Consider the following 13,090-nt stretch of genomic DNA (forward strand, 5'->3'; position numbering starts at 1 on the left):
TCTTGTCATTTACTGAAATACAATATGTCAATTTATAATGCTTAATATACAGACCCTTGCCATGTCTTTCTATCATTTTATAACTGTTACAATGCCTTAATAATTTTATAGTCTGATTAATTGCAAAATTCACTCTTCCCATCAAATTTTGCAATGGTATAATAACTGAAATTATTTTAACAAAACAAATTGATTAATGTAATTTTAGTTAACATGATCTTATCTCAGAAGTACATAGGTGAACAACACCTTATCAGAATATTTCATCTATGTTTCCATTTGTCTTTATTTGGTACATAGGTACTGATTTATAGTATTATGAATTAATAATTGCCGTGAAGAAAGAAGACTTAAAATCTAGCAACTTCTAGAAAAATTAATAAAACAAAAGCTTCATTCTTCACTGCTTTGCACATTTGTTTGCTCACTAAGCTCCTCACAAAGGTAAGAATGGTGCTCAGAGTATAATATTTTCATTATGATTTAATAGATTTTGTATCTTCGCTTTCTTGGTCACAATGACTACATTAGGTGAAAATACCTCTGAACCCTGACTTATTCATTTCAATAGAACAGCCTAATTCTCAGATGGTCTTGCAATTTATTCTTGTCACTTCCAGGGCAAGATGCTGTTGCCTTACTGTAGTATACTTCTGTTGACTGCACAGGTAGGACTCTACAGGTTACAATGAGACCTTAAGACATCTCCCTCACAGGTACAGAATAATTATTGTGTCTAGAACCTGGGGTTGGTTATCATCCTAAGCAATCCAGTCTTACTGAATGAAATACTTTGAAAAGGTTTAAGTACACAGAAATGAGCAAAAGCAATAGCTGTGTTGAAATATAATCAAGTTATTTGAATAAAGTCCTCTACATTGTTTTTCTTACGTTCAGTATAACACATCTTGCATCTTACCTTTGACTTTGGAATAGCAAGGCTCACAATGCACGGTTTGTCTGTAAATCCAAATGCTGTCTCCTGCTTTCAGATCTTCCAGTGGTCTTTTACATACTTCACACTTCAACACACAAGTAAAAGTAACAAGAAAAATTAAAATGAAACTGTTCTGTAATATTCACTCCCAGCATGCCGTTTTTTAGGAATTAAGCAACCCAAGACCAGAATAAGGGTTACGAGTACTGCAATATCATCAAATCTGAACTCTGAAAGAGTAGTTTTAATGAACAGTAAATCAGACATCTGAATATCGCACATTTAGACATCTAAAAATCAAATACCTAAGTCTCAACTGATTCCCTAGGTTTTCATTATACTCACCAACCCCTTCCTTCTCCCAGACATTTCCAAAGGGTACTTTCTCTGTCTTAACTCAGAGATTTCTTCTAAAAGAAGATGAATCACCCTTTTGAGATCCTTTTGTTTCTTCATTGAGTAAAGAAAGTATAATCAGGCTTACTCATCCAACTCAGAGTAGATCTTAAGGAATCTAAACCTACTTATTTCAAAATATTTTATGATACTTTATCTTAACCATTAACTATGTCTCCTGTTATTGCAGAATCTGGAGACTGCTTTAACAAATGTCTTAAAAAACTAATTTTTGAGATAGAGCAGCATCGCCTGTGTTTCACATATGAAAATACACAGATACACACAGAGGTTGACTTCCCAAGATCACAAGGAAAGCCTGCAGTGGATTAAGGAGCAAAATAATTCAATCTGTAAACCGGAATTTTGACACCCAGATCATCCCCTTTTTTTTTTTTTCAGTCTAATAAAAGAATAGCAAATTCTGGTTTCTTTGATTATTTTATCCTTTAATGAGTGAAAATTAACATTACTTTTACAGTGCAATTCAGTAACTGAATTGCCAGTCATCCCAGAAAGGCTGTAAGCCTTTCCATAATTTTCATGATGGCTGTCTAGTCAGATAAATTTGGACTGAAAATATTTATGAAAATTAAAAATTAGCAGTCTTATCCAGAACATTCCTTTGCAGTTAAATGTATAAAGAAATTGTGTGATGTCAACACCATGGACTCAAAGGCAGCGTGAATTATTAGATCCAGGATCCAGACAATATGCAATTGCCTTATGTTACACATGCTCACCAGGGCTAGTATGAAATTGCAGCTGAACACTCAGTATTGATTAGTCTAACATATTAGCGTATTAGAGATTAATTTTTTTTCAATTTTACGGAACTATGGGTTTTGTGTATCTTTTCTACATAAGCTGTTAGTATTAAGGTACTATTAAAACAGTCTTCTCTCTTATTTTATATTTCCTTGTATGAATCAGCAAAAGGATGGGCATATTTTCAAAACTTTGATCACCAAGATTATCTAGCATATTTATACAGAGAAAAAAACCCTACGAATTGAATTATTTACTCACTGAACTTTTGGTATATACCTTTACAAAGAAACAGAGACCTTATACTGCTGTCAGCTACGTGCAAATCTGTAATGGGTACGGGGTATTTGTAAGGAACTAAATGAATATTAATGATGAGAAATTGCAGTACCTAGATAAATACATAACTACAAGCATGAACCACAGACCTACATTAGTGGTTTCATTTTTTGCCAGCGCTTTCATAAATGTGTAGTTACACAAAACTTAAGCTGAATTTTGCTGGCCAGACAGGTCCTCACTTGGGAATAGGTAGCAAAAAGAATATAATTTAAAAAATCAGCTTAAATATTTAGCAGATAATGCAGCCAATACCAATATGTTAACACTCCTAACTGCATAAACATCCCATTCCTCTTTGTGTGGATTGATGTATCTAAAAAGAATGGCAGCAAACCAGAACTTACATTTACTTGCAATAATAGTATCGAGGAGGTACTACATAGTGATTTCCATGGAAGAAATTGCATTTCTAGTGCTCATAGAGCTCAGAAAGTCCATATAAGAGAAAAAGCATATGTAACTTCATACATTTTCAGTACAACCTTCCTGTTGTATTCTGATTTGGGTTACTCTTCATGCAACAACTAGGTAAAAGAACTGCTGTCAGAAGCAGAAGTAAAAGCTACGCAAGACTGAGCAGAAAAATGAGCTATGCTAATGCGGTGATTTTGCCAAGTATTGTTTGTTAGAACAACAAACTCTGTGTGGAGATGCAAGCAGAATTAAGACAAATGAAGCAGAAAGAAAACAGACTAGAGGGCTAAGCACTGGTATGCGTACCCTGAAGAAAGTTTAAGAGGGAATTTTAGGCTGAGGCTTAGGCTTTGGAATGTCAAGCAAAAAAAAATTTCTTCTGTGCTTTCATTCTTATTGGAAGCAGGAAAAATATTTTACATAATTTTTCATAAATAAGACTGAGGCAAATACGTACCCAATTTCAACACTATTTTATCCTACAGCAGAAACTATCCAGAAGACCCAAATTTTAACCAAATCTTTGACGCCAGTGGGTAAAATGATTTCGCCTCTACGGCTAAAATACTTCTTACTAACATCTTCTAGACTGACTTGTCTGCAAGCCCTGCTTTTAGATGTCACTTAATCAAGAACATGTACAAAACTTCATAAAAAAAGAAATAGAATAAAATTTTACAATATGAAGAAAGTGTAAGTAGGATATAATTCACTATATCAGACTGGAAGTGTGTATAACTGAAGGCTTATAAATGTGTGAGACATTCAGGATAAAGTTCCACTGCATCCTTTATCCTCCTTGTGGTTGAAAGAGAGAAGGAGAGGCAGAGAGAGCAAGAGTAGAAGGAGAGAGAGATATGGAAAGAAAGAGGAAGGGATTGTGTAGGGGTGTGTGAGAGAGACTAGTATTTCCTACATGAATCTTCTCCAGTGTGCAAGCCTTCCTCTTCTCCCAGATGGAGAAGGCCTAAGGACTAAGTATTCTCTTATTATATGTGTAATATAATGTAGGTATTAAATTCAAATTGTGTTTCTTAGTAGCAGGTGAAATCTTCTTACCTTGAAGCAAGTCGAATGACAGCAAATTTGCAAGGCATCTAAGATCATTTTGGCATCTATGCCCAAGGGCTTCCTGCAGTATGTACATATATCTTTTCCAATTATACTCCTGTGTATATAATACAACATCAGCTGTCAGAAAAAGAGCTACCATTGAAATCTCAAGGAGAAAATTGATAAGCTTAGTGCACTACATGGGAAAGATTTGTATACTGTACAATGGCCCTAAATGGAAAAATGTCATGTGTATATTCCCTCCATTCTAGTTGACAGGCGTAATATACATGCTCCTGTGATGGGAAAATTGCTGAGCACAATTGTCAAGTAGCAAAAATACCTTGATAGAAAGAACGGTCATCTTTAGTGAACTGAATGATTTCAAACAGTAATGAGACTGTATTAAACTGCTGAATGTCTGACAGCATGTGTACTACATGGGGTTGAATTGGGGGGTAATGATTTTAACATTTTAATCACAAAAGTAAATTGGTAGTTGAATTTAAACTGCCATCATTTGATCAGTCTGACATAGAATTCTTCTCTATGCTGCAGAAGTGCCTGAAAACATTTTTAATTTTCTGCACTGCAGACAGAAATCCTACCTTCATGGCAGTTATAATGAACACATGTATAGAATAACCTACCCAGTATTCATAACAATAATATTTTTAAAAATTTTCTCAACTCTTTTTGCATTGTTATGTGACATCAATCTGTACTTTCTCTAGATACACCTTGGGTTTGCTTTTGCACCACAAAATCAACTGGTCTTGTTCCTTTCCACTCAATGATAAACAATTGTACGAATATTTAATCATTCCCAGAGTTTCTTATACTTACATCAGAAAGGTTACAAATTTTTTTGATTTGGTATTTCCAAGTAATGGGACTGTCCAAATTATCTGAACCGAAAACAGTGGGCACATTTAATTTATTGTTTTTCCCATGTGGTAAGATATTACTGTTTGAGCAAATATTCTTCTTATATTTAGGAATATCTTAACAGATGCGAAAACATAGTTTTTAACAGCATTGTCATATGAACTTATTCCTCCACATCTCTACATAAAGTTGGTCAACACAGACACCGTTCTCACAAAGGAAGGAAATTTTGCAGAGTAAGTGGCTGCCTGAGATAGAAGCCTACAGAATCACAAAGCCAATTCTATCACTTAAGGCATTGGCTATTGTTTCTTTAGCTATTTTTAAATGTCAGCTGTGACAAGCCTAATGTAATATTAGGCTGCTGAACTGTGGTAATGATTTGATGGCAAGATCCCACTGAAAGTGAGTTCTGTATGAAAAGCTGTCTGACGAGCCTAATGGTGTCTTCCACTGCTCTTTTTTGTCTGAACACTTGAACACTTATGAGAAATGTCTGTGTCCTTTGATACTCTACAATGTTATTGATGTGTACTTACCGATCAGAAGTAGAGTAAACAGTTTTGATAGTATTTCCAGTTATATTTTCTTCATAGGCACCATATGATGATTTGCTGTGAAGCAGTGAGTACATACCAATCACTGAACAGTACTTTTTATTTTTAAAGATTTCACTACACTGATGATAATATGCAAATTAAACTAATGTAACATGCTTATAAAAAAAGTCATCATACTTGGTGATGAGTTCTTTTTCTGTATTTTCACAATCATCAAGAAAAATATAGCAAATAAAAAAGCATAAATTAGTAATATAGTGTCCTTAGACTGTGTTCTGTTATTGAATGATTCTTCAGCATTTCAAAAGTAAATCCACAAGCCCATTAAGTAAAATCTACATGATGGTATTGGGTTTGCCTGTGCTGATACCTCAGCCTAAATATCAGGAAATGGTGGCATACTACATTTTTTCCTTTCTCTCCCTTCTTTCACTAGTCCTCAAAGAGCTGTCAAACAGCCAAACAAAATTACAACATGTCCCTAGAAGCAGAGTGAGCATCTTTATAATACAGGCCATTCAATGTGTGATTTGTGTTCACTACAGTAACTGTATTGTTCCTTGTATCAGAGTAGGAAAGAATATACTGAATTTTAACAATCAAGGAAGTTAAATCTTCCCTTTTTTAACAGTCCCAGTTTTAGCTACCTAACTGTCAGTTTTGTTTGCGTGGAAGGGATGAGCATGTATGTGACAGCTGAAGAAGTCATCTTGCCATACATGTTTTGAATATTTCTGAATTGATGTAATTATCCTATTCCTCCAAGAATTCATAAGGTATATGGTAATTATTATGTTTTTCATATCACTCTTGAATAATGTTTAGCAATGTTAGGAACAATTTTTAATAATCGTATATTTGCAGAACATGTCTTTTTTTCAGGGAAAGTGTAACAGACTGATAACATGCATGTGTGATGTGTTACACAGCCCAGATGATACACTTTTCTACATACCTGTCTTTTGTAAACTGTCTATGTCTTATTTGATTTCTGTGCACACCAGGAGTGTATTAAAGTTGCACGGTTACTGAGAAGCTTGAATGAGAAATGTTTTGTTTGTGTTTCATAGAACATAACAATACACTTATTATTTAATAGTAACTTAGCAAACCTAGGTTTGCTCACCACAGAGAAAGTGTTTCCTCAGATGAACACCCAGTGCTCCATTTACATTTCAAGCAAGATGAAAGTAAGCTTACTAAGTAGGAAAGCAAACTGAAGCTGAGTGATCGCCTTTTGAAAGAGTTTGTCTGGCTATTTTTGCCCTGACCAAACTAGACACATGCACAACATGTGTCACAGGGTGGAGTATATTGATGGTGCAAATGCGTAAAGTTCTTGCTATAGTGAAAAGTGGAATAGGAATCTCACCTCTCTATTTCTATCAAGTATGGGCCTGTCTGTGCTTATTTTTTGTTGTTAAGCTTATTTTTCCCAAATATTGCATTTAACTCATTGTATATAGCTGCACAATCTACTGCTGAGTCAGGCTGACATTTCACATCATCTAGGTAAATCAGGGTTGAGGTCAGGGCAAAGTGAGTACTGTACATTGCACGCTTAACGTAATATGGGTATTTAGATGCAGCATGCCTGAAAGTAACACTATCTATCTTATAGAAAATGGTACAGAGAAAAATACTTTCCTCAAGTGTCCTAGTGTAGAGAACAGTGTCCTTTGGATTTTAATAACTGGCTAGAGTATTATGGTTGAAATAAGACAGAAAAATATATATAACCACATCTTAAAAAAAATTGTACTGTATAGAACAAAAAACTATGAAGCTACAGTAAAAATATTTCTAAAGCATCAATTTCTAGTCTTGGCAACTGGAAGTGTGAGGAAACTCAGAATCTTTTCAACTAAACGCATAGTCTGACAGCTTGACAGGACACTAAGTTAAAACTGAGCCACAATGCAGCCTAAGAGCTGCCTATCTGATCAAGTCCCTTCTTTCAGTTCATATCACACTCTCCTTTACTTGCTATGGTGTGACTTGTTTATTCAGCGAACTACTCATCAATAAATATTCTGTAGAACCTATTGCATAAACCCTGAGAGAATAACCTGCAAAGACCATTCATTTAGTAAGCTTTCTTGAATTAAATTGGGATTAGAGCTTCAGGTAGGGGGTATGCATTTTGTCAAGCATAAGGTTAGACTGCATATTAAAGTGCATTCTTTGCCCTGCCATTCTTGTATTATTGTTCTCTATTTTAATTTTCAAGGTTAATCAGAATATTGGACCTCAGAAGCTGTATGTGTGCAAAATGCTAATTAATTTTTGTGTTGGATATTCATTTTGAGTATTAAAATTGTATGCAGTTTGGATTTCCTTTTATTCTCAGCCAAGGCTTGGCCTTTAAGGCCATGCAGAAGTTTCAGAATACACAAATTTCAACCACACTCCAAACTCCTACAGCAAATGTAAAGAAATGAGAGATCAAAGACCCTGTGCCCAGTCATACCCCCACCAAGGCTCAGGTGTGCATAAGCTTAAGGATTGGGACATTGGAGATAGTTCCCGTAAAGTACCAGACTGTGACTGCTATTTTCTCTATTAGTAAGGCTCAATAGAAGATTTCTCCTCTCCCTTCCAAATCATCAGCCTTGACTCATGCAGTTCATGACCGCTGTACAGCAATGTAACACCTTACATATAGTACTATGTCTTCAAACAATCCTGTCTACTTTAATACTTAATTAATCCACATAGATGGGTGGGTTGGTACTGAAGAGAGGTTTTCCTGATCCAAAAAAGTCTTTCATTCAAGAATTATATATTATATTTTTTGTTGTCGTATTTCTTGAAAATACATTTGACTGTGAAGAAAAATATATTGTTTCCTTTATTTCAATGATTTCCTGTTACCAGCAGACCTGGTGTTTAGTTAGTTCTATTAAATATCACTACAACACATTTTTCACTCAGATTTGAAATATGTGTGCTTGTAGAGACAGAATCCAGCTAGAGCAAGAGTATTGCAAGAGAAATTACTTTTAAAATAGTTTGTACCTGGTCAAAAAGCTAGAAACCTGTGTTAGAGTTTCAGTGATTGGGATAAGAGATGACACATGGGTTCAGATCCATCCCATATGGTTTTAGGAACTTAACAAGGCACCTGAGTGAAGAGTGTAATGTTTTCCTTACAGCCTCAGAGAGAAATAAGCTCCCTGAGAGCATGATGTATTTCACATGCAGGAAATGCCTTTCCTCTGTTGATTATATATGAATTCTGGCTTAACTGGTCTCCTAAATTTCATGCCTCAGCTACATCTCTAGAGCTACACAGGGTATGTCTCATGTTCCCCACTCTGTACACTAGAGCTGTGCTTTGTGGGCTTCTGTGCGTGGGATCCTGGAAGCAGAATTTGGAAAGGGGGTGGCATGATTCCAGAGACCAGTGTGAGGTTTCTAAACATCCCCAAAATTTCTTGCATAAGGATGGTTTCTTTTAATTTTTTGCAAGAAATGACACTTTAGACATCATGGTCCTCAATTCCCTGTCCACAGTACCTGGTCTTTCTTTCACTGTCTCTGGAGTAGTTTGTTTCTGGGAGATTATTTGGGGCACTTGAAGGATTTTCATATGCTTGCTCAGTTATCCTTAAAAAAAGAAACGACACAACAAGAAAAGAAACACTTTTTAGAAAGCATATTCAGCTACACAGCTTTCAGTTACACTTACAGCCATAAATGTAGAAGATTGGGCTAGAAACAATAGGTAAAAGAAATTTCTCTTTTTCTTACTGTTCTTAAATTTTTGCTTGTTAAAAATAATGGAATCACTGGCCTATAATTTTAAGTCCTCTAGTTTATGCTGGTAGATATATTCATATCAGAAACTTCATCTAACTTTAATTGAACTCTAGTTTCCTCAAAGCGCCCACTGAGGTTTTCAACTGTGCAATAATGTTTCCTTGGTTGATAGCATTCTGCATTTTCTTGGCAGTATTCTATAATGTTTTATTCTTGTTTTTACTATATTTTGGTTCCACATTTTCTTTTTTTTGGATATACTACAGTTGTATTTTTATTAGGAATGACCAGCTAAACAGATATGTAGTCTCTTAGTTCAAGCAGCAGGATTACGATTCAAGCAAAAGAAACCTTGTCTCATTTAGTTTTCCCTGCCACAAACATGACATGCAACCAAACAAGAAAAAACCTTGTCAGACAAATTACAGGATTTAAGGAATAAGTGATAATAATGTTTTTGATGATTTTACAAAGCAGCTCAGACAAAGGCTGCTCTTGTTTGGTTCTGACAAAGGTTATATTCTGAAACAACTTGCTGATTATAAGCCTTAAATCTGGATGTTTGGGCTGCAGCTTGATTTATTTCAGTGAGCTTGCCAAGGTCTGAAGCTTTGCTAAACGAACCTTGCTCAGTGCTGGTCACTGCTTTATATGCATAGCATGCTGCATGAAGCAGCACCCTCTATTGTGCTTGACTCCTAATCTGGCAGGCCCCCTTTCAGAACTAAAAGTTAGAAACTCATTCACCGTAGATATTCAGTATATGTTTCTCTGGTCAGACTGTCAATTGGGACTGCCAGGATAAAAATATTTTATATTAAAAAATAGCAAAACTGCTTATGTATACAGATAGCTAAGTTCTTCCTCTTCATTTAGATATAGAACTAAAGGGAAGACTCAAAAATATACCATCAGAATGGTACCTAAAAACGTAATGCTAACTTCACTTTACTTGACTAAAATAGATCTTCGTTTTTGCAAATAATGAAATCTAGTAGCAGTGAAACTTTTAAACTATGAATGCATTTACTTATATTTCTTTGAGATGCTAACAGCTGAGTTCACAAAACACCTAAATAAGCACAGAAATACTTATGAGGATCTTGTCATGAGGTGTTTTCATTCACTACAAGAGATTATAGATTTGAGTCATTGTTTATTATCAAAATATATGCAGCTATATTGTTATATTTGGTTAATCAGGCATATTTTAGAAATAATACAGATAGCTTACTCAAGTTATGCATATTCAGTTTGCTTGTATTAAGAATTCACATTTTCTTGTCACACTCTAAACAGCTACAACTCTTGATATTGGCTCTTTAAATTTTAGAGAGAACTATGAATTGAGTCTCACCACTTTTTGCTTTGGTCCTCAGCAGACTTTACTTCAGTGTGATCACCAACGTCCTCATCTCTGTGGAAATGAGAAAGACCTCAGAATTAATCAAATTATTTGATTCAACCTAAACATATGAAATGGGTTGAATTATGTATGTTGAAGAAGAAAAAAATTATATGCATTTCACAAGGAAGATTCCTGACTACAGTATCACAATTGTTTCATATCATAATTGTTTAGTTAGCTATGAAGTAAGAGTTATCAGTTCAAACGTCAAACTCTTCAGTGTGACACTACAAAAGAATGACAAACTACTCAAAAATGCAAAGTTCATTACAGTATTATAGGATAATTCACGCTGGAATTCAGGGACCTGGAATTCAGTACAGGCACCAGCACCATGAGCTAAGGAAATGGCTGTCAAAGTGTGGTATTTGCTTTGTTGTTATATCCAGCCCAGATTCCTCTTACAACTGCTGTTTTCTAGGGTGGTATACGATCTCTAGGACTACTTAACCACATGACCACATTTATAGTAGTAACTTGTATATCACTGGCTGTGAAAAAGCTGATTTCATATAATAAATTTTATGTAGTGATACATGTCATCTATATAATATATTAATATAATTTTACATTAATATTTTATATTAAATGGTCTGTAATGAAAAATAATAATGTTATCCATTGAAGAATTGTTTAAGAAGAGGTAAGGTGTAGTAAAAGAAAGAAATATATTTATGCATACATTTGAAAGGAAAAAAGTAAATTGTTAGTTAAGTTTATGTTCAAAATTTGCAAACACTTCTGTTATTGACCATAATAAGAAAATCTGTTCATAATTTTCCACTAGCAAGATAAAGTTCTGTACAATTAAATAAAAAAATACTATCTAGTACAGCCAAGAAAATAAAAAGGCTTTGTTTAATCATATCAGTGTCATAGTTTAAGATTCTTCTTTGCCAGTGAAGATAGTGCAGGAGAAACATGAACTCTCAAAGAACTTAGTATTCATTTACAGGCTCCAAGCAGCTTAATCCTTGTTTGCATCATTAATTTGCAAAAAATATGTTTTTATTTAAACTAAGAAACTTCTAATTCTTAAGTCAACACCTAAAAATATATCCAAATGTCCACATATTTTTGCTTCTGGAATGACAAGAAATTATGTCCGTGCATCATCATAGTTAACAATTAAAGCATTGATTATATACTTACACTGAAAATGCAAGCACCCATAGACTCACAAAGTTTACATATAAGGAAATATTTTTTTAATTTCATAAATACAGTTAAACTAGTGGTTAGTTTTTCCTCTGGATTAATTTTTTAAATTATTTTGAAGTGGTTCAGTGAATTAGAGAATGAAATTACCTATGAAAAGCACTCTAACTAACGTAAAAACCCTGATTCTCTTTAGGTAGAAGTAGGGAGCAAAATCAAAAGGCTAAGTTAGCTCTGTGAAACTGATAACTTTGTCACTTGAATCCATAACAGCCTTATTAATCTTAAAACTTTGGATGCCTCCTAAAATTCAGTGGCATCTCAAAGTCTTAGACTCTATCCTAATAAATTCTCTGTGAATTAAAATTTGAAAAAAAAATCGTACTTAACCTACAGGTTAGTGCTAAGTGTACATATATGTATGTATGTATGTATGTGAGATTGTCTGCTGTAAAATAGATGATCATGTTGGCAATATTTATGAGCTGCTACTGTGTAGAGCATCATTCTTGAAGTTATCTGTAGAATTTCAGTGTTAGGAGTGACACACATTACATAGCTCTTACTAGCACAGTACCCTGGCAGTTCCTCCCTTTCCGTATGCTGAAGGGCTGCTTACAGACCGCGAGAAACTTAGCCTGAAACACACTGAACTGATGTGCTGTTCAAAAATGTAAGTTCAAGCTGTTCTTTATGGATCACTGCCCTTGCTGACTGAAATGCTTTGTTATACCCTGTTGGTGCATCACTTATCATCCATGAGTTCTACAATATTTTGTTTAACGCCCCTTCTTTAACTATATTAAAGTATCTCTTTAATAGTTTTATCAGGGAAGCACATAAGGCATGTATGGAAGTTTACTATAGAGATTACTTGTTCAGTTGGTAGTGCACATGCCAGTTAATTAATCTGTATTTTTATATTCATCATTCTGTATAAGGAATGCTACTTATTAATGTATAAACATTTCATAGATTTGCAACATTACCTTTCCTGACATTCTCATAGTTACAAACTACTCACTGCCTTAGAAAAGCAGGGCCTGAGAAGCTTTGAAGACTTACTCCTTGTCATTTATGAAAGAACTTGGATTCACTTTGATGAAGTTATCGAGATCTTGGTTCCTTTAGAGACAAAACAAAAACCAGATCAAATCACAATTAGTATAGCCAGTTGTCAATTAGCCAAATTAAATACTCACTTAAAAAGAAATTAAAATTGTCACTTTATTTATGAAAGACAAAAATAAACTGATTAAAAGTTCAAAACATTCATCATTTTAGTAATCCAAAGATATTAATAGACACAGCCATGTGTCCCCCATATGCACATAAGCACATGCTTCCTGGAATAAGACCACCAAATTACATTTTGGAAACAACAAGTTATACCTAATACTTATG

The 13,090-nt window shown here is 34.4% G+C and overlaps 1 protein-coding gene across 1 annotated transcript in view; it reads right to left on the bottom strand.

Moving 5' to 3' along the window:
• Positions 1-919: 919 nt before the first annotated feature.
• The window catches only part of SCEL (sciellin), a gene marked incomplete at both ends in the record, with an annotated part of 76,866 nt that continues 64,695 nt past the window's right edge, over positions 920-13,090 (bottom strand). Inside the window, 6 exons of the mRNA XM_009701059.1 lie at positions 920-1,022; positions 3,917-4,025; positions 5,338-5,412; positions 8,878-8,967; positions 10,478-10,537; positions 12,752-12,811. Coding sequence (XP_009699361.1) covers positions 920-1,022; positions 3,917-4,025; positions 5,338-5,412; positions 8,878-8,967; positions 10,478-10,537; positions 12,752-12,811 — 497 coding nt within the window. The remainder of the gene's footprint in view (positions 1,023-3,916; positions 4,026-5,337; positions 5,413-8,877; positions 8,968-10,477; positions 10,538-12,751; positions 12,812-13,090) is intronic.

The sequence above is a fragment of the Cariama cristata genome, unplaced genomic scaffold, assembly GCF_000690535.1.
Source record: "Cariama cristata isolate BGI_N322 unplaced genomic scaffold, ASM69053v1 scaffold1075, whole genome shotgun sequence".
Taxonomy (NCBI): Eukaryota; Metazoa; Chordata; class Aves; order Cariamiformes; family Cariamidae; genus Cariama; species Cariama cristata.